This window comes from Poromitra crassiceps (assembly GCF_964638095.1).
Source record: "Poromitra crassiceps genome assembly, chromosome: 28".
Classification (NCBI taxonomy): Eukaryota; Metazoa; Chordata; class Actinopteri; order Beryciformes; family Melamphaidae; genus Poromitra; species Poromitra crassiceps.
Genome location: NC_139651.1, coordinates 11,523,023 through 11,542,239, shown reverse-complemented (window position 1 = coordinate 11,542,239; position 19,217 = coordinate 11,523,023). Strand labels below are relative to the sequence as shown.

At 42.6% G+C, this 19,217-nt stretch overlaps 1 protein-coding gene across 1 annotated transcript in view; it reads left to right on the top strand.

Annotated features, from left to right (window-relative positions):
- Window positions 1-13,695, top strand: part of LOC310799549 (LIM domain only protein 7-like) — a gene marked incomplete at its 5' end in the record, with an annotated part of 41,432 nt that extends 27,737 nt beyond the window's left edge. The window contains 16 exons of the mRNA XM_083662146.1: window positions 1,643-1,966; window positions 2,295-2,409; window positions 4,382-4,543; window positions 4,735-4,895; window positions 5,049-5,112; window positions 7,470-7,495; window positions 7,599-7,706; window positions 7,899-7,988; window positions 8,492-9,135; window positions 9,919-9,960; window positions 10,601-10,653; window positions 10,737-10,908; window positions 11,068-11,292; window positions 11,861-11,969; window positions 13,078-13,180; window positions 13,392-13,695. Coding sequence (XP_083518272.1) covers window positions 1,643-1,966; window positions 2,295-2,409; window positions 4,382-4,543; window positions 4,735-4,895; window positions 5,049-5,112; window positions 7,470-7,495; window positions 7,599-7,706; window positions 7,899-7,988; window positions 8,492-9,135; window positions 9,919-9,960; window positions 10,601-10,653; window positions 10,737-10,908; window positions 11,068-11,292; window positions 11,861-11,969; window positions 13,078-13,180; window positions 13,392-13,414 — 2,421 coding nt within the window. The 3' untranslated portion in view covers window positions 13,415-13,695. The remainder of the gene's footprint in view (window positions 1-1,642; window positions 1,967-2,294; window positions 2,410-4,381; window positions 4,544-4,734; window positions 4,896-5,048; window positions 5,113-7,469; window positions 7,496-7,598; window positions 7,707-7,898; window positions 7,989-8,491; window positions 9,136-9,918; window positions 9,961-10,600; window positions 10,654-10,736; window positions 10,909-11,067; window positions 11,293-11,860; window positions 11,970-13,077; window positions 13,181-13,391) is intronic.
- Between the last annotated feature and the right edge of the window lie 5,522 nt (window positions 13,696-19,217).

Below are 19,217 nucleotides of genomic sequence, written 5' to 3'. Positions count from 1 at the left end.
TCTTTTTTCAATTGTTTCCAATGAGGAGCGAGTGTATGCAGGTGCACACGGACGTCTAGAGAAAGTGTGCTGCAACCAGCGTCTTTTTCCAGAGCGCTCCGACTGTTTTGTGCGCCGCCGTTTCCAGCTGAAAATATCTGAACTTTTCAGAAAGATGCTGGTGTCGGGTGCACCGTTTCATGCAACTAATCATATGGAGAAACTATCACAACAGAGACAGACAGGCTCAATTGTGGGCGCAGATTGGCCACACACTGAATATTTCTGGTGAGTGTTGAGCTAAATCAGCAAGTTTATTTGTGTTGTTAGCTAATGTTAGTTGTCAGCTATCAAGCTAGCTACCGCACTGAGCTAACGTTACTTTCAGACTGCTTCCTTGCATATTGTGCGCTGAGATCAGCGCTCCCCAGCGTACTTCCAGCGTTTACCTGTCAGGTAAAGAAGCTATATGGACACGGCCTTAAAGTGCACAAATGAAGTACTGTATATACTGTAATCTATTTTTGGGTTTATCGCTTACTTGCTAATGCACTTTTGTTCATTTGTGCCACTTATGTGATGCATTAAAAATAAGATGTTCTGGTGATAGCCGTGGCCGGAGGCATTATGTTTTTGGGTTGTCCGTCTGTATGGCCGTACGTACATCTGTCCGATGCTCGTTAACGCAATATCTCAGGAACACCTTGAGGGGATTTCTTCCAATTTGGCTCAAACATCCACTTGGACTCGAGGATGAACTGATTAGATTTTGGTGGTCAAAGTTCAAGAGTCCCTGTGTAGCAAAGTTAAGTACAGAACTTTTTAAAGGGGAAGAAGTTGCCACCAGCTGATCTTGTTTGAGACGATGGCTTTACCGATAATCAACCCACAATGTATCATTAATAATCTGGGTAATATAAGCACATGGGCAGTGTTTACCTTCTCTCCGTTTTGCTCACGGAGATCTCACATTTCCTCCTCTGGCAAAGAGCTCCACTCATATTTATTTTTATTTTTTAAGTATGCGCATTCTAGAGCCTTAACGAGCCTTAATGACTTGCAGTTGGGGGGGCGGAGTTCCTGCAGGAGGATTTTTCTCCGAAAGGTAAACACTGGCCATGTGCTCATATTACCAACATTATATATGATACAAAGTGGGTTGATTATCGGTAAAGTAATCCTTTAAAGGCCTGGCTTAACTGAAGCGGAGGACACGGGGAGGTGTGTAGGGACAAATCAGCCAAATAGGCTGAGGCTACCGTAGTTAATTGGAATAGGACATTAAGAGCATGTCATGTGTGTGTGTGTGTGTGTGTGTGTGTGTGTGCACAAACACACACACGCTGTGCGCACGCGCTATCCGAGAGATCTTGTGTTACCTTAGTTTTCCCAGATCGCCTTTCCTATGAATAATGAAATGCCTCTGCACCATTGTGCGTCAACTCACTACTACAAGCTCCATAATTTTCACTCTCACCTACTTCAGTTGGCTACGCTAATTCACTTCCAACATGTAAGGCTTTTATTTTGAAGGCATCTGAGCCTAGTTGCATGTTAATGCTTCAGTGTGAAAGGGTGCAAACAATCAAATGGTACAAGTACTTCCATACGTGAATGTGTCTGTATCAGAGGTCTTCATTCTTGCGTTTTTGTTCATCTATAGGTGGACGACAGCAGCCTTGTGTTGAGTAGTGAGACCAGCGGATCCCTGCACCCCGGCAGACCGACCCTCAGCAGACAGGTTGCGACCTCCCAGGTCAGGGGTCAGCGCCAGGCTTCAGTCAGACAGAACAGTGCTAACCAGGAAGCAAAGCAGAATGGTGCAGAACAGCAGGAGGAAGGGAAACGTAGTTCTTTCAGCCTGACCTGCCAGACCAATGGCTATCACTATCAACCCCAGGCCCAAACCCAGCTCCTAGCCCAGCCCTACTCCAGCCTACAAGCCCAACACAGCAGAAGCCAGTCCCTGCCATCTAACCCCCCAAAGGTATGTAGGTAGTTGTCGTCCTCTCCAGTGGGTTTGATATTTGTAATTTATGTGTATAATGACGGTGTGTCCTTAAACCATTTTGAACCTTTATAATGTTAGAATCATCATATTTAGTATAGTGGAGCAAAAGATACTGTCACATTATAATGTGAACACATTTAAACCTTGGTATACTTTTGTAGCATTCCACCACAGTCTCTGGTTTCCACCAGGAAGCACGAGACATTGGATCACATGGTGTCACCTTTACCTGTGTGTGTGTGTGTGTGTGTGTGTGTGTGTGTGTGTGTGTGTGTGTGTGTGTGTGTGTGTGTGTGTCTCTCAGGTGCAACACAGTGATATGAGAGTGAGTCTTACTCTTAAGCCTAACAGTAGACCAGACTTTGGCTTGCAGACCCATTGGGACTCCACTGGAGCAAGAGTCAAATCCATTCAAAAAGGTAAGACTTTGCTATATTTAATTCTAGCTTGCTGAAATGTCGACGCGTTTTCATTACATTTTGTATTTATTTAGGGCAGAGTTTCAATGTATTGTGTCAGGTCTTTGCTTGAAACCTTGTGCCCTGCGACGGTGCCTTGTTAGTAATGGGGATGGTAGCATTAGCCCTCATACAGTATTTTAATTTGACTGTCTTCCCAGAGGACATTTATTCTCATGGCCTGTATTTGGAAACGATGAAAGAACAGTAATGTAAGACATTGACAGGTTACGACATATGGACATATTGGCACTATACAAAAACGATTAGATCAGAAGTAGTCCAGGGTGTTTTTAGACAGTTTAAGAGTTGTGAAGGCACAAAAGTCCTGCCGATATAACAAGCTTTTGTGTTGATCAAGACCAAGCATCTATGGCGACATGTGAGAAGAACAGGGTGGCATATGTTGGAGGCTTTCACTCATTTACTTAATATGCACTCACAGAATGTTCTAGGCCTGTTGTCTCGACGTCAAAGTGTCTTGAGAACAGATTATAATCTAGACCTGAACAGGGAAATACTCTGTGAAATTCTCAGGAAAATTAGCTTACAGCATAATGTATCTATTATGTATGTCAAACAAATCATTTGGCCAGCGGTGTAAAGACAATCATGAATGTTTAAAGAGCGATGTGAGAGGTGTGACCTAGCCTACTCACACTGCCAGGCAGTTTTGACTTACTAACCTAACGGAACCAACACCACACACGTACACATATACCCAAACCCGGACAGCTACAGTAGTTGGGGGACGCGAGTGACGTACTTCCTCCTTCTTTGCGGGCTATTCAAGAGGTTAATTGTCAGCTGCCGCAAGTCGCTTTTATTTGCAGATATCTGACAGTCTATGTGTGTAAAGTTTCATATTAATATGTGCATGATAAAAGGTCCAAATACCTTATGAAAGTGCCTTTGATAAGAGAAAGTAGCTTGGGCGGCGGTACCACAGAAGAAGAAAAGCCCCGCAAAACTAGCAGCATGCGCGTTCAGACAGATTTGGCGTCTTCAGCTCGCAGCTTTTCCACCAGCAATAAGGTCATCTTCCAGACTCTGGTAAGGAAAAGGTTATAGTGAATGATTCAAACAAGATGTCTCCAGAAAGAGAAGAAGTTTGGCTTGTGCTTTCAGCCATTACACCGGGTGCAAACAGCACATGATCATTTGTAGCAGCAGTTGAAACAGAATTTTTATAGAATATTGTCAAAAAAGTGTCCGTGTTTGGCGTCGGTGACGCTAGTTGGTTCTCTGCTTCGGCTCTGGACACTGGCCTGTTTAACCACTAAGAGACAAATTATTTTAAATTGGAAGGAACGCAAACCAACCTGCTTCTCCAGGGACTCATGGTTGGAGGAATACCTGGACTTATTGAACATGGAGCGTGCAGCCTGTCTGTTAAAGGACTTTAATAAGGGTCTAGAGGAGGACCATTGGGATACTGTTCGCAAGTTCCTAACCTGAGTATGTAGGGGTTTTTGTTTAGTTTTTTGTTTTGCTCTGTACCTTATTTCTTTATATTGCCTTTTGCCGGTAATGAAACCCATGTCTAATGTCTGCTGCATCTTTGTTGTACAAATACCATTGTATGCTATGGCAGGCTCAGGCTGACACCCCTGCATCACCCCCCCCCCCCCCCCCCCCCATCCCAACTATTTTTATTTTATAATTTTATTTTTTATTGTCTTGTCCTGTCGTGCTTTTTCTTTTTTTTTCTGTCTTCGTTATGTTATGTTTAAAATGGCAAATAAAAAAAATGTATATAAAAAAAAAAGTTAGTTCTCTGCTTGTGACCAGCAACCTAGTCCTCAAGTCTGCAGCTTAGTCCTCAATCTGTCAAAAACAACACATTCCTCAAGTTCGAACCCTTCTGTCTTTCACTGTCCTTACCCTTGACTCTGTTCCTTGTCTTGGCGCCGGTCCCTCCTCTCTCTCTCAGGCAGTCCAGCAGAGCTTTGCCAGCTGTGTGTGGACGATGAGATTGTCGCCGTCAACGGAATTGCAGTGACACACATGAGCTACAACCAGTGGAAGAACACCATGACATCCGCACTGCAAAATGGAAGCCTTAGCATGGACATCCGACGCTATGGCAACAAGGGTAAGACAATAAACGAGAGCTTTTCATCTGTCACCGCCTCCTGAAGTTATACACTCTTTGTCTGTGATACATTTGGTCACCAATGTATCACAGACAAAGAGTGTATAACATATCAAATGTAAACTCCACATAGCAGCAGAGGTGTCACTTTGCTATGTGGCCTTATCTCTGATGGGTGCTATGATCACCAGATTGGAGCAGCGGTGGTGGGAGTCATCCGAACCTGCCATGTCAGAGCAGGAAGACCCTCAACCTGACTGCTGCGGCGCCCATGCTGATAGGCTGTCCTGATCACCATGCCAACATCGCTGCCTCTGCAGAAATCACAGCCATGATGCCGTCCAAATTCAATGTGAGCAACAATACGTTTTACTCAATTCATTCGTAATCAATGTCATTAAAAGCAACAATGTTTTACTCAAATCATTCATAATCGAAGAATCGCCTTGATTCTTGAAGTGAAGAAGTTCTGCTGATCAGATGAAACTTTCTCCTTCATCCTCAGGCTCTGGACTGTAAAGGCATGGAGGGAGATTTTGCTGACAGCTCCAGGATCTCCAGGAGTAAAGGTAATAACAGGCACAACTCTGATACAGCTTTACTGCAGATTAAAATGCAGCTCAAACATCTCTTAAAAGTCTTAATGCTTCTTCTGCAGTAAACCCTACCTCTCTCGATACTCACCTCACAGTTCTTTCCCTCTTTATGTAGATTATAAACATTTTATCAAGAGAAATCAGAAAAGGAGAGCAGAGTTTTTTAAACGGAAAGGTAAACTCCAGGTTGGACTTCGGCTCCTTGCAGACGCGGTGGCTTTCGGTGGCTGGTGCTTGGCTTGTTGGTCATTGTGATCATCAATCAAAAGGGAATAGAGAGCCAAAGTGAAACGTCACTTCCTGCTTCAGCACTGTACCAGAGATTTTCATCCGCCATTTATTTTCCTACAGACATTTTGTAAAATGCTTGTAAAAATAGTTCTACTTGGTCAAACCAAACGGTTCAGATATATTTAGAAACGGGAAGAGACCACATAACATTTCACTCGGACCAAAACGTAAAAAACTGCGGATTTAAAGAACATATTTTTTCTATGTTTTTTTGTTTGTTTGTTTTGATCCAAGTGAAATGTTCTATGGTCTCTCCCGATTCTAAATATATCTGAACCGTTTGGTTTGACGAAGTAGAACTATTTCTATAAGCATTTTACTAAATGTCTATGGGAAAATAAATGGCGGATGAAAATCTCTGGTACAGTGCTGAAGCAGGAAGTGACGTTCACTTTGCCTCTCTATAGTGGAAGGGCATCAGACAGTAGGAAAGATGCGAAAGTGATAAGTTGCTGGTGAAAAAGAGCAGGGACTTTGGCACCAATTAACATCAGTCACCATCAACATCAATGCAGCCTAAATATAACACAAACTAACACTTAGAATTATTATAAAGGCAATAATTCTATGAATAAACATTGTATTTTTTCCCTCGATCAAAAAGCCATTGATTGGTATGTTTAGTTTCCCTTCCTCTTGGAGCAACACTGCACAGCTGTACCCATAAATATAAATGCTAATGGCAGCTGTCATGTAAAGCACCGTATAACAGATGCTCCCACTCATATAGGATGCTCTGTGTTAATGCATAGTCATTTTGGATTAGTGAGTGTTCACGATTATTAAGTTCTGTATGTTCTGAAATGTTACTCTTCAGGTTCTGCAGGGTTCAGCTCATGGGTCTACCTGTGTGGTAAATGTTTACTGTGTGTGTGTGTGTGTGTGTGTGCGCGCGCTTGCATACACACTCAAGTAGTGATGTAGTTTTGAGCAACATGCTATATTCTCAAGGCTACACCTGCTGCTTGTTTTGGGGGCATCATAAGCAACTGAACAACGCAGGCTTGTTTTTAGAAGCGCATGTGAATGCCTTTTCTTTCCCTGTTGAGGCATGTTCAGCTCGAACACACCTGCTCGCCACCCACCTGTGTGTTTCAGTGTTTGCTGTGTAGTGTCCTTGCACTGGGGATACATTGGCCTCCTGGCAATCAGAGGGGAAACCTGATCAAAGGCTTGTTCAGGACCGATGGTCAAAGATCCGTCTGGTTTTGTTGAGACAATCACAAATTCAATCTTAGCCCCCCGGTCGACTCAGACTGATGTAAGCGACCCGCAATAAAAAAAAATGCGTTTTGATATTTTCGACCCGACTGCCAGCCAAAATTTAGAGTGAGAAGTATTACGGTAATTATGTTTCTATAAACATGAATACGTTTCACTTTGGGAACCCGTCAACTCAAGTTGCTGCAGCCTCTCTCAAGTCATGGCTTTACCCAAATCCTGTTTGTTTTTTTGTTTTGTTTTTTCACCCCCTTCAGTGCGTTTGAATGCATGCTTGATTGTGAGTTCCTGTGAGACTGGTACAGTACATTGTGATGTAAGTGACGGCTTGGCAGGATACGCAAAGCTAAAGGCCCAATTATACTCTACGTTAAAGACGGAGACGGAGACCTTACTCTGCGTTCATTTCGTGCGTTTTCTGTCCGTCCTCGGAAAGCTTACGGATAAGCATGAAAACGAGCAGAACCACACACACTCTCACACATTTGACTCTCTACTGCCCACTGGTGGATGTATTGCTTAACATGATACCAACGTGAAAGACGCGTGGAAGTATGTGGGCAGTGACGATTACACCGTTTGAAACGGACGCATCTATTTTCCTATGAAAATGGAGTATAAATGAGCCTTAAGTCAGTAAGGGTGTAATAGCCATTACATAATCACATGGTGTGTGAGCAGATTGAAGACTGAGACTAAAAAAAAAGATTCTAAGTCTTCTAGTGTGTCCCCAGTATAAGATCTATGTGAGAATACAGACCACTTGATTGAACTGCAGTGTTCTCTTCACTAACATTCTTTTTTTTTCCCTCATCCAGGAGGTTCAGAATCTGCAATATCTGATGTAAGTAACGCGCTTACTTGCATCGTGTGTGTGTGTGTGTGTGTGGAAAAGTGATTTTGCATTGTGATCATGTTTGAGAGCCTATACTCTGCATCACCACCAGCTCCAGGTGCCGTCCCTCAACCCCTCCTCATCCAGCTCGTCTTGGGACCACGAAGAGGAGCGCAGGCGCCAGGAGAAGTGGCAGGAGGAGCAGGAGCGCCTCCTACAGGTCAAGACATTTCCCAGCACTAGGAAGGAAAATACTCTTTGTTATCTTCATTTCAACGTTTTACGCGGGGTGATGCAAAATAGCACACCTAAGAAAACTTTGAATGGAGGTGGTACTGATAACCCTGTGTGTGTGTGTGTGTGTGTGTGTGTGTGTGTGTGTGTGTGTGTGTGTGTGTGTGTGTGTGTTCAGGAGCAGTACCAGCGGGATCAGGAGAGGCTGGAGGCAGAGTGGCGGAGGGCACAACAAGATGCAATGGTGGAGGAGCACAGAAAGCCAGAGGTGAGGCTGTGCTGTTCGTGCAGTCTTCATCCAAGCTGCAGACACACTTTTAATCATAATTGATGGTATATCCGGGAGGCGCCCCAGTGGCTCAGCGCGCAGGAGCGCGTACCATACGGCTCAGTCCTTCCCGCAGCGACCTGGGTTTGAATCCAGCCCACGGTGTGTCTCCAATAAAGCGTGCACAAATAGCTCATTCTATCCACGGCAGCATACTTTATGAATATTGTATTTATTTCCCTGCATAAGGTCACAATTCAAAACATAGCAATACCTCCACAGTAGATACAGTGTATTCATTAAGCTTGGGTCTATTGACGGAGAAAATCTTGTCCCAGGACAAAACATGACTTTCGCTCCCTATTTAAATGTCAGTGTGGTTATTTAAAAAAAAAAAGGGGCCCCACAGTAAGCTAGCTAACTTAGCTGGAGTAGCCTAGCAAGGAGACCAAGGGAGCTCTGCAGTGTTACTATAGAAATGTAATTATTTAATCTATTTGAAGCAGGCCACCTATGAGATCACCAATGGTGCCGTGAGACCTGCCAGTACCCACCTCCCTGTGAATGGAATGACAAACAAAAGCAGAGAAGATGAGCGGAGCACCCACAGAGAAGAGCTGAAGCAAGCAGGGCCAGCAGCACCTCAGAGGAGCACCCACAGAGAAGATCTGAACCAAGCAGGGTCAGCAGCACCTCAGAGGAGCACCCACAGAGAAGATCTGAACCAAGCAGGGCCAGCAGCACCTCAGAAGAGCACCCACAGAGAAGATGTGAACCAAGCAGGGTCAGCAGCACCTCAGAGGAGCACCCACAGAGAAGAGCTGAACCAAGGAGGATCAGCAGCCCAGATCAGCACCCACAGAGAAGAGCTGAACCAAGGAGGATCAGCAGCCCAGATCAGCACCCACAGAGAAGAGCTGAACCAAGGAGGATCAGCAGCACCTCAGAAGAGCACCCACAGAGAAGATCTGAACCAAGCAGGCTCAGCAGCACCTCAGAAGAGCACCCACAGAGAAGACCTGAACCAAGCAGGCTCAGCAGCACCTCAGAAGAGCACCCACAGAGAAGATCTGAACCAAGCGGGGTCAGCAGCACCTCAGAGGAGTGAGCAAGGAGCGCAGAATGTTAAGACTACAAAACAAGATGGGTAAATAAACCTTTGCTGCTCTTTGCTGTGCTGTCTCACATTGTACTTACGGTAATCCAAATTACATATTTTTCTTCTTACCTGTAGTGCTGTTTATCCATCTATTGTGGGTTAGTTGCCTGAGTTTTGGAGATATCTGCCCTTGAGATGTCTGCCTTCTCTCCAATTCAATGGAACTGGATGGCACTCGGCTTGTGGTGCTCAAAATGGCAAAAACTAAACTCCTCCCACAGCTGCTCGCTAGCTGCAGTTTCATGTAGGAACTAGCTAGCAGCTAGCGGGTGTAGTTCGGTCTAAAGAAAATACTTCCTACATGAAACTGCTCACAACAAGGTTTGTGGATTATCTTGAATAAGCAGGTCATGATTTCTGGAAAGAGACATTGCTGTTGAGTTTTTCAAATGTATGTTTTTTTTTTGCTATGAGTACCACAAGCATAGGGCCATCCAGTTCCATTGTATTGGAGAGAAGGCAGACATCTCTAGGGCTGATTTCTCCGAAACTCAGGCAACTAACGCTAAACAATGTAGATGGATGAATAGCACTACAGGTGAGAGGGAAAATATTTATTTTGGATTTTAGCGTGAGCTGTCCCTCTGTCCTCGTTGAGCACAACCAGGATTCATGCAGTACACACAACCACACTTCATGTATGATTTGGGAAACTTCTCAACCAATTGCGTGACATTCCTTGCCCTGTGTGCCCCGCCTCTTCTAAACTGTGCATGGTGTGGTTGATCTTTCCTACACTGCTGCTGCTCCTGCCTCTCTGCTGCTCCTCAGGGCTGAAGGTTCCTGCTTTGCCCAGCTGTCTCCTGCACACAGGTCAGTCCACACGCTGAGCTCACGTTCCTCTTCTTTTCAAAGCCTTGCTTGCTATGACTCGGGCCTTGTTAGTTCTTTACATCAAGCTTTGGGGTCAAGAGTTCCCAGCATAGGGTGTTTTATAAAACTGGAGTTTTGCAGGCATTCGTTTAGTTTGACAGTTATTGAGAGTTGATTTGAGTTACGTTGTGGACCAGTCATCATGTCATTTGTACATGAATGACATTCCTGGTCCACAACTTCACTCAAATCATCATTCAAAAACGGTCAAACTATGTGAATTGCCTGCAAAACGCTTTACAGTTTTTGGATATAGGCTACTACTGATTTTGTAGGGTTAGCAGTGAGACTGATTCACAACGTTTCCACAAAAAATGTCGATCACAGATGTCAGGCTTAGATTAGAAACTGAAAGCTTAAATTCACACTCTGTAGGAAACTGCGCTGTTCTGCACGACACTGATTGAAGTGACCTATAGGTCTTATCTTGCCTGTGTCGCTCATCTCATAGCTGATCAGTCCTGATGGCCTACTGTGTTATCGTTGTAAATATGCTCTTCTGATGTAGTAAGTGGCCCCTGGCGTCGGAGTTCGTTCATGTAGAATAATGTGGACTGTCCTTGACTTGTCTTTCTCACAGGGGAAAGTCCAAGTCTACTCCAGCACTATCTGGCCTGCACAAAGAGACAAGAGGTTAGTCCATACCATACCATGGCTGTTCTTCTTCTGTGTTTTGGTGTTGTGCTCGGCTGACCCCCATCGTTTGATTGGTCCAGGGGATCAGAGGAAAAGAAAAGGCCAGTGTTTGTCCAAGGTGGAGCAAGAAAGGCAGCAGATTTTGGAGGAGATGAAGAAGAGAACTCAGCTTCTGACGGACAACAGCTGGATACGCCAGCGCAGCGCCAGCATGTACAAGGAGCCAGTCTATATTGGAGTTCCCCTGAAGAGGTGGGTCCTTCTTTGGACCTGGTCCAAACAGAACTTAAGTTGGACAGCCCTGTGTCTTGGCCAGCTGTTTATTTCACAAGCTTTGCTTATGAACTAGTTCTCATTCTCTTGATAAGAACTGGTACCACTGTTTTCAGAACTGTGGTCTCTCCTCTTCAGGTATGATTCTCTGGACAACCTCCTGTCTCCTGAGTCCTCAGGCTTGTCCAGCGCAGCTAGTTATGCTCGCCCACAGTCAGCTGCTGCTGGTTACTCTCTCCCAAGTAGGAGCTGTTCCCCCCGCTACAGCACGGGGGCAGGGTTGTCCATGGACTCCTCCAGTCATGTGATCCCTGGAGACGGGTCAGCTGACCGAGCCCTGCCTGGGTCTCAGCAGTTTGCCAGGTACTGTATGTTTATCAGTTAGGGCTTACATTTTAGTAGAGGAACTAAGACCCCCTAAAAGTTGAGATACGCCTCCCCAAGGTAGAACAAAGCACAGCCATGTTTTTTAATAAGTTTTAATATGTCTCCTTAGTGTATACATTCCGAAGATGAACAACGGTATTGATTAAATATTTGCTGTATTTTATGCAATAACTGTCTGTGAACATCCAGTCCAGATTTACTAACATTCTGATCATCATTTCCAGAGATACATGTGTGATAAGGCAGATGCTGTCCCTTTTTTAGAGAAGTCAAACTTTTTGCTATTTTTGGTTTTGGGGACCAAAATAAACAACTTTTGCAGTCAAATATTATTATACAACCATCCATTTCAAAAAGTAGACATATTAAAGTTGTGAAAAAACATGTTTCTACTTTGTTCTACCTCGGGGGAGGCGTGTCTCAAAAACTAAAGCCTTTTTTGGGCGGTTTGTTCCTCTGCTATTTCTTTCTTCTGGGATGTCACTTGTATATTTGTGTGCAAGTTCTTGTTTGGCCTCACACTATATCACATGTGCTGCCCCAGGTTGGTCAGTGGCAGGAGGACTTGCTGTGTGTGTGAGCGTGCCCTCGGTAGGGGGGCAGCCATGGTCATTGAGGCCCTCGGTCTCTGCTTCCACCTCGCCTGTTTCCAGGTGAGAGGTTCTGGCTGGGTTAGTCTCTTCAGCAGCCATAGTCCATATGTAACATCTAACCACCTTACCAAGCTTAATAAGCACATGCACGCCAGCAAGAGCATTTAATAAGCACATGCACGTCAGCAAGAGCATTTGTGTTGCCACCTCCCTTCACTTCTGCCTCTCCTAACCAGTCTGTATCAGGAGTCTTGGTGCATTCCTTTATAACTGGGAACTGGTAATCTTACGGTTCAAAGTTCATGAGCTGGGACGGTGACGTCACTAGAGCTGGTATTTCCCATTCCGAACTCGTAGGAGCCTCAGCAGCCCCGACCTCAAAAATCCAAGATGGCTGCGCCGCGCAACAACAGTAGTTATAATCGTATAAATGCTATTTAGCACTTCTGTCTTGTTTGTGTCTCATTAAATCAGCTGTACACACAGCACGGCCTACTTCTATCTGTGTGGACATGAGGCTGCAGTGTTTGTATGCACAAAATGCCACGTTATCAACTGTTATTGCTAACAATGGCTAGCCTAGCTAGCGAGTGGATCTGACCAGTGAACAGTGAACTTCCCAGCTCAACCTTTCTGCAAATGGAATGCTATTAACAAAACAGATGTGACGTCATAGCCTCGTCATTAGCCTCCACATCCCAGTTCTTTTGCGATAAAGGGATTAGGCCTGGTAGTTGTATGTCTGCTGTGGTAGACTTGTCTGCCGTCTTTCTCCCCGTCTCAATTCTGTCTTTATGGTGCTGGTTTGGTGGAGGAACTTCAGGAAGCCCACTATGTCTTTGCTTTCAGATGCTCACTGTGAACATCTCACTTGCGGAGGAGCTCCAGATTTAGTTGACCTGGGATCATTATCATGTAGATGTCAAAGTGGATGTATTTGTGTGTCTTAACTCGTATACAGAGCAGGAGGCTGTCAAATAAATACCGCTCTTAGAATTGGTATTCCGCCTATTATGCAAAAAAAACAACAACACGTTGCTATTTTCTGCTTGGCTGAGGTGAAGGATCTGGTGAAGTGATTTGGGACTGCTGATGGCTCCTCTTCTTGGTCAGTTGAACTTGTGAACCGTCTCTGATCCTCTTTTCACTTCCTCCTCCCGCCTCGCAGTGCGTCGACTGCCGCCGGCGTCTCGGAGGAACCGGGCCAGGCGTTCAGGTTCGGATCCGCAACGGGAAGCCGTACTGCGAGCGCTGCTATTTCCAACTCAAGTGTGAGTATTGGTCTGGATGACAGAATGACCCGAGTGACATATCGTACCTCCTCGTCTCTCTGTTACATGTTACCATCCTATGCAGCACCTCCCCATCTCTCTCAGCTCCATTCATGAAGACATTTCCTTTTTCCTCCTCCTTCTTTTGTCTAAACGTTACATGTCAAGCACAGATTATATCCTCATTAATCATCTTCATTAACACTTTTAGCCATCTCTGCCACCACCATGTGACCGGAACGGAGTTCTTCAGATTGTGGAATAAGCAGCCGGCCTCGAGTGAATGAAAATGTAGGGATCACACATCTTCTCCACACAGCCAGGCCACCTAACCTCCTGGTCAAACTCTTACCATGTGATGTACTAGCTCTGCAATGTCCATGTAGAAACCATGAGCGCTGCAGATTCTCAATGGCTTTGTTTTTTAATCCGATTTGGTACTTAGTTTTGTCTGTCCTTTTCTGCTCATTTATATCCACAAGACAATTAACTGAAATTTAATATATGAAATAAAATGTTAATTATTAGTTTGTTAAATGTTTTTTTTTGTTAAATGCTTTTTATTTAGATGGAAGTGTTGCCTTTCATTTCAATTATATTGTTAACACTGATTGTCAGTCATGAATTAATGTCACCTATATATGGAATAATGTGGAGGCACATTTTTACTTTAACTGAGGCACTTTTCTTTTTACTGCAAACTCACCTAGTGCACTTTGGGGTAAATCAGTGGTACATGATAATGAGAGGCATCTTAACTGAAATGTTTGCAAATAAAATATATCGAACTTGAATTCTGGAATGTCTGTGGTTTTTATATTTTTATACCACATGGTGGCATTGTTGTCCTCTAAGTGAAACAGCAATTTCAGTGACATGTCATGATTTAAAGATGAAAACATTTGAAGAGTTAATTTGCAAAAACAGGTAAACGCCATTTGTAAAATGAACAAACATCTGTTTGATACTCATAGAATGCACATAGAAAACATTGAGGTGATGTATGTGAAAATTATCAGATGAATATGTTTTAGTTATGATAATGAAATTCCCCAAAAATGAATTAATTACAGTATCAATATATAAAATAAAATGATAAAAAAATCCAAATGGAGATACCTGTTTTTGCAAATGAACTCTTCATTTGAACAATTACAAATTTTTTATGTATTAGGTCTGCACAGTACAGTTCCTTTGATTATATCATGTTACAGTGACAATGAGGTTAAAGTATCTTTGATTATATCATGATACAGTGACAATGAGGTTATATTATGATAGAGACAATGAGGTTATATCATGATACAGTGACAATGAGGTTCTATTATGATACAGTGACAATGAGGTTATATTATGATACAGTGACAATGAGGTTATATCATGATACAGTGACAATGAGGTTATTATATCATGATACAGTGACAATGAGGTTATATCATGATACAGTGACAATGAGGTTATTATATCATGATACAGTGACAATGAGGTTATATCATGATACAGTGACAATGAGGTTATTATATCATGATACAGTGACAATGAGGTTATATTATGATACAGTGACAATGAGGTTATATCATGATACAGTGACAATGAGGTTATATCATGATACAGTGACAATGAGGTTATATTATGATACAGTGACAATGAGGTTCTATTATGATACAGTGACAATGAGGTTATATTATGATACAGTGACAATGAGGTTATTATATCATGATACAGTGACAATGAGGTTATATCATGATACAGTGACAATGAGGTTATGTCATGATACAGTGACAATGAGGTTATTATATCATGATACAGTGACAATGAGGTTATTATATCATGATACAGTGACAATGAGGTTATTATATCATGATACAGTGACAATGAGGTTATATCATGATACAGTGACAATGAGGTTATATCATGATACAGTGACAATGAGGTTATTATATCATGATACAGTGACAATGAGGTTATTATATCATGATACAGTGACTATGAGGTTATTATATCATGATACAGTGACAATGAGGTTATGTCATGATACAGTGACAATGAGGTTATTATATCATGATACAGTGACAATGAGGTTATTATATCATGATACAGTGACAATGAGGTTATTATATCATGATACATTGACAATGAGGTTATATATCATGATACAGTGACAATGAGGTTATTATATCATGATACAGTGACAATGAGGTTATTATATCATGATACAGTGACAATGAGGTTATTTATCATGATACAGTGACAATGAGGTTATTATATCATGATACAGTGACAATGAGGTTATTATATCATGATACAGTGACAATGAGGTTATATCATGATACAGTGACAATGAGGTTATTATATCATGATACAGTGACAATGAGGTTATTATATCATGATACAGTGACAATGAGGTTATGTCATGATACAGTGACAATGAGGTTATTATATCATGATACATTGACAATGAGGTTATTATATTATGATACAGTGACAATGAGGTTATATCATGATACAGTGAGAATGAGGTTAAAGTACTGGGATTCCGAATTTGGGTGTTTTCAGAAAGGTGTTTTTTACTAATCTAATATAACTAGCTGAACCCGTAAATGCCAATCTCTTACTGCTATATCTTCCAGTCCAATGTAATTTAGGGTCCAGGGTTTCATGCTGGATTATTATGATTATAATTAGTATTGTGCCATTTCTTGTGAGATGATACTAGACATGCCATCTGGTAAAAATGATAAATATTGACGATAGAAAGATGAACATGACAGGCCAGATGGTGGCACTGTAATCAAATAAATACACCCAATGCACACTACAGCCCAGAACTCCCACACCATCAGTCTGATTGACACCAACATTGGTAGACCTGCAGCTGGACACTCCAGCTTTGTCATTGGGACCATGGTTTTTGGAAAATACATTTCGGACATCCTTCACTGTTGGTCCGATTGCCGCCAAACTTGGCAGAAACTATTTAAGGCTGATCAAAGGTTGTCTGATATGTTTCAATATTTTACATGGTTTGCCTCATATCTTAATGAAACCTAGTACAAGAGAGACTGATCCTGTCTTGTCCTAACATTCTTTGTGTCCCCACATCTGCGTCCAGGTGCTTGAACCCTATAATAATGACTGGCTATATTTGCATTTCACTATCCTTATAACTAAAATGTCACTATGGCCTATTCTGATGTGCTCATTTAACTCTACTCATATGATCTATACATCTACAGTATGGAACCGCAGCGCCCAGTAGATGTCTTCGTTCGGTGAGTTTATTTCTACACAGTACATTAAAATCAATTCCGCTCATCCCACACAACCATTGGTTCCTCTTTTTTATATCTGACTAGTATAGTGATACATACAATGTGGTGTTTTAGTGAAACCTCAAGGCACATCAGTTTCTGTATCTCCGTGTAATTCTTACGTGGCATCACTGCTGAATGAAACCCAGGTCTGACCGCTTAAAAGGGGAAAGTCGTTTTTCCGCCAACAGTTACTCATGGAAAGATCTATTTAAAAAGCTATCTATTTTTGTAACCTGCCGAAGCAAAGTTTGCTGCGAGCTACAGTGATTTCTCCACTCCTTCAAATATAAAGGCACTTGTGTCAGTGTGTGCTCTCGAGGGAGACATTCAGATCTGATCGTGTTCTTCAAACTTTGAGAGCATAATGGCTTTTTCACACACTGCACCCAATTAGACATTCTCCCAGTGTAAACAGCACATACATGCTAAGCAGCTTGTATGATAACAGGCATACATAAACTGAGAGACAGTCCCATGGGTTATATAAATTATATCCATTAAGTCTTCTTCACACATTTCCTCGAAAAGAGACGAGGGAACAGAATGTTGTTTGTGTTCTTTAAATAGGGAAGTGTGGTGTATAAAATGGTAGGAACAGGTTCTGTTATTGTTTATCCTGGCCTCGCTAGTGTAGGCTAAATCCTGGCCTCGCTAGTGTCGGCTAAATCCCAGTACAAAGAAACAGGGCAAGGCAGAGCAACACAGGAAATTCACTACTTGAAACTGCTGGGTGTGCTTACTGTACGTATGCCAACAAATAGTTCCTTTTGATCATAATGACAATGTGGACCAACAGTTGCTCCTGAGTAATATTTAACCATATTTTAGCAAATGTTTAATCGGTTGCACGAGGAAAGATTCAAGATTTTTATTGTCACTCCGTGGTACAAGTATCACGTGTGAAATTCTTGTGCTGTGGACTCCGTTTACAACATAGTACAAATATAACAGGGCATATGAGTGCAAAAACAACAAGAGACACAACAAGCAATAAGGCAGTAGAGTGATAAGACAAGTCAGAGACAGTGGCATATTCACTGCACATAGGTGCACATGTCATGTGCATACTTTAGACGTGCTTAAACATTTTAAAAGCTATAAGAAACTGCATGCATGTATTCAGTAGCACACACACAGTGTGTATTGCATGTAGGCTACATACTGTGTGCACAAATGCTGCAGTACTTGCAGCTGTATGAGGAAGTCGTGGTGAAAGTGCACATCAGAAACACACCCACCCGCCCACTATTCAGTGGCTGGAAAAGTCAATCTGTGGTTGGCCATTGTGTCATATTAATGAATGAGAAGTCAATGAAAGGAGGAAATAGCAAAAGTAGAACAACATAAATAGATGATGCTTTCTATAGGTCATGATGACAACGAGTCTTCAGAGGGTTGTTTCTCCTTGGACAGGTCATCTTGTCAGTCCTTGGAGCACTGGGCTCTCTGGACAGTAGAGACAGAGCCAAGCTCAAAATGTTAAACATTAGTCTCCCGCTGCTCTTGGCCTGATGGATGGAAATGTTTTACAGTGCAGCTTACCCTGGCTTTACTATGACCTATTCTGTTTTCTGTTGGAACGGGGGAAGAGGAGATCAGCTCCCCAAAGGCAGAAGTTGAGAGATTCTTCAATTTCTGACATGCTCCGTCTGTTTAGGAGGCTCCTCTCTGAGCCTCGCCCGACCTCTTTAAATAGCACAGATGAGCCGGAAAGCAGTGGAGGGTCACAGAGGACGGTCAAGTTAAACAGGCAAAAAGAAGGAGGAGGGGGAAGTAGCTTTAATGGATTAACCAGATTGAACGTAGTGTTTACAGAAGGCTTTGGCCCATTTCAAACATTGTCCTCGGTGTTAACGCTGTCACATCCCACCAGTGAGAATGAGGCTTTTAAGTTCAAGTGACGCACTGATATCTGTGTCTATACAATCATTATGCTTACATCATACTGTATAGAAGTGATCTGTATATATACTGTCTGATACTGTATAGAAATGATCTCACCAGTGATGTCACTGACTCGAGCACTCAATGATGTCATCAGTGATGATGTCACCAGATGATGTCATCATTGCTCGAGTAACACATCATTAGGCAACTAGAAAAGTGCACTCGGTGGAGTGCAGATCTCCGCCAGGCCCGCATTTTCCCCCATGCTGACCCCATAAGATACATGTGTATATACACATTCCTTGATGTACTCATTACAAGATTGCCAATTCATTTGATGCTGTGGTGGAGGTTGATCTTTTTTGAATGAATCTTCAGTTTTCTCTAATGAACACTTTTAGAATGACAACACAAAAGTGACAGTAAAAGAATACTATTGTGCAAATGGCTTGTTGTCTAAGATCCATAAACGTCACTAGACTTCATTTTCAAGCTTTCGTTCCATTTGCTTTCATTGTTTGTCAGTCAAAGTCTCAGGGGCATAGTTGGCATAGTTGGCTTGGAAAATTACTAGGGAGGAAAAACCGCTGAAGTTGTACATCCTATCCCAGTGTGTATGTCTTACCTGCTGAACAGACGGAAAGGCAACCAATCTGTAGCTACACTGCAGCATCGAATGCATTTTGTATTATGAAACTTGTTTTTCTGTGCATGCGTGTGTGTGTGTGTGTGTGTGTGTGTGAGAGAGGGGGAGATTATGTATTTAAATGTAAGTGGTGTTATTGTAACACTGGATCTGACCCCGCATGGAAGTTAAATTCGTCTTTCTCAGGCTG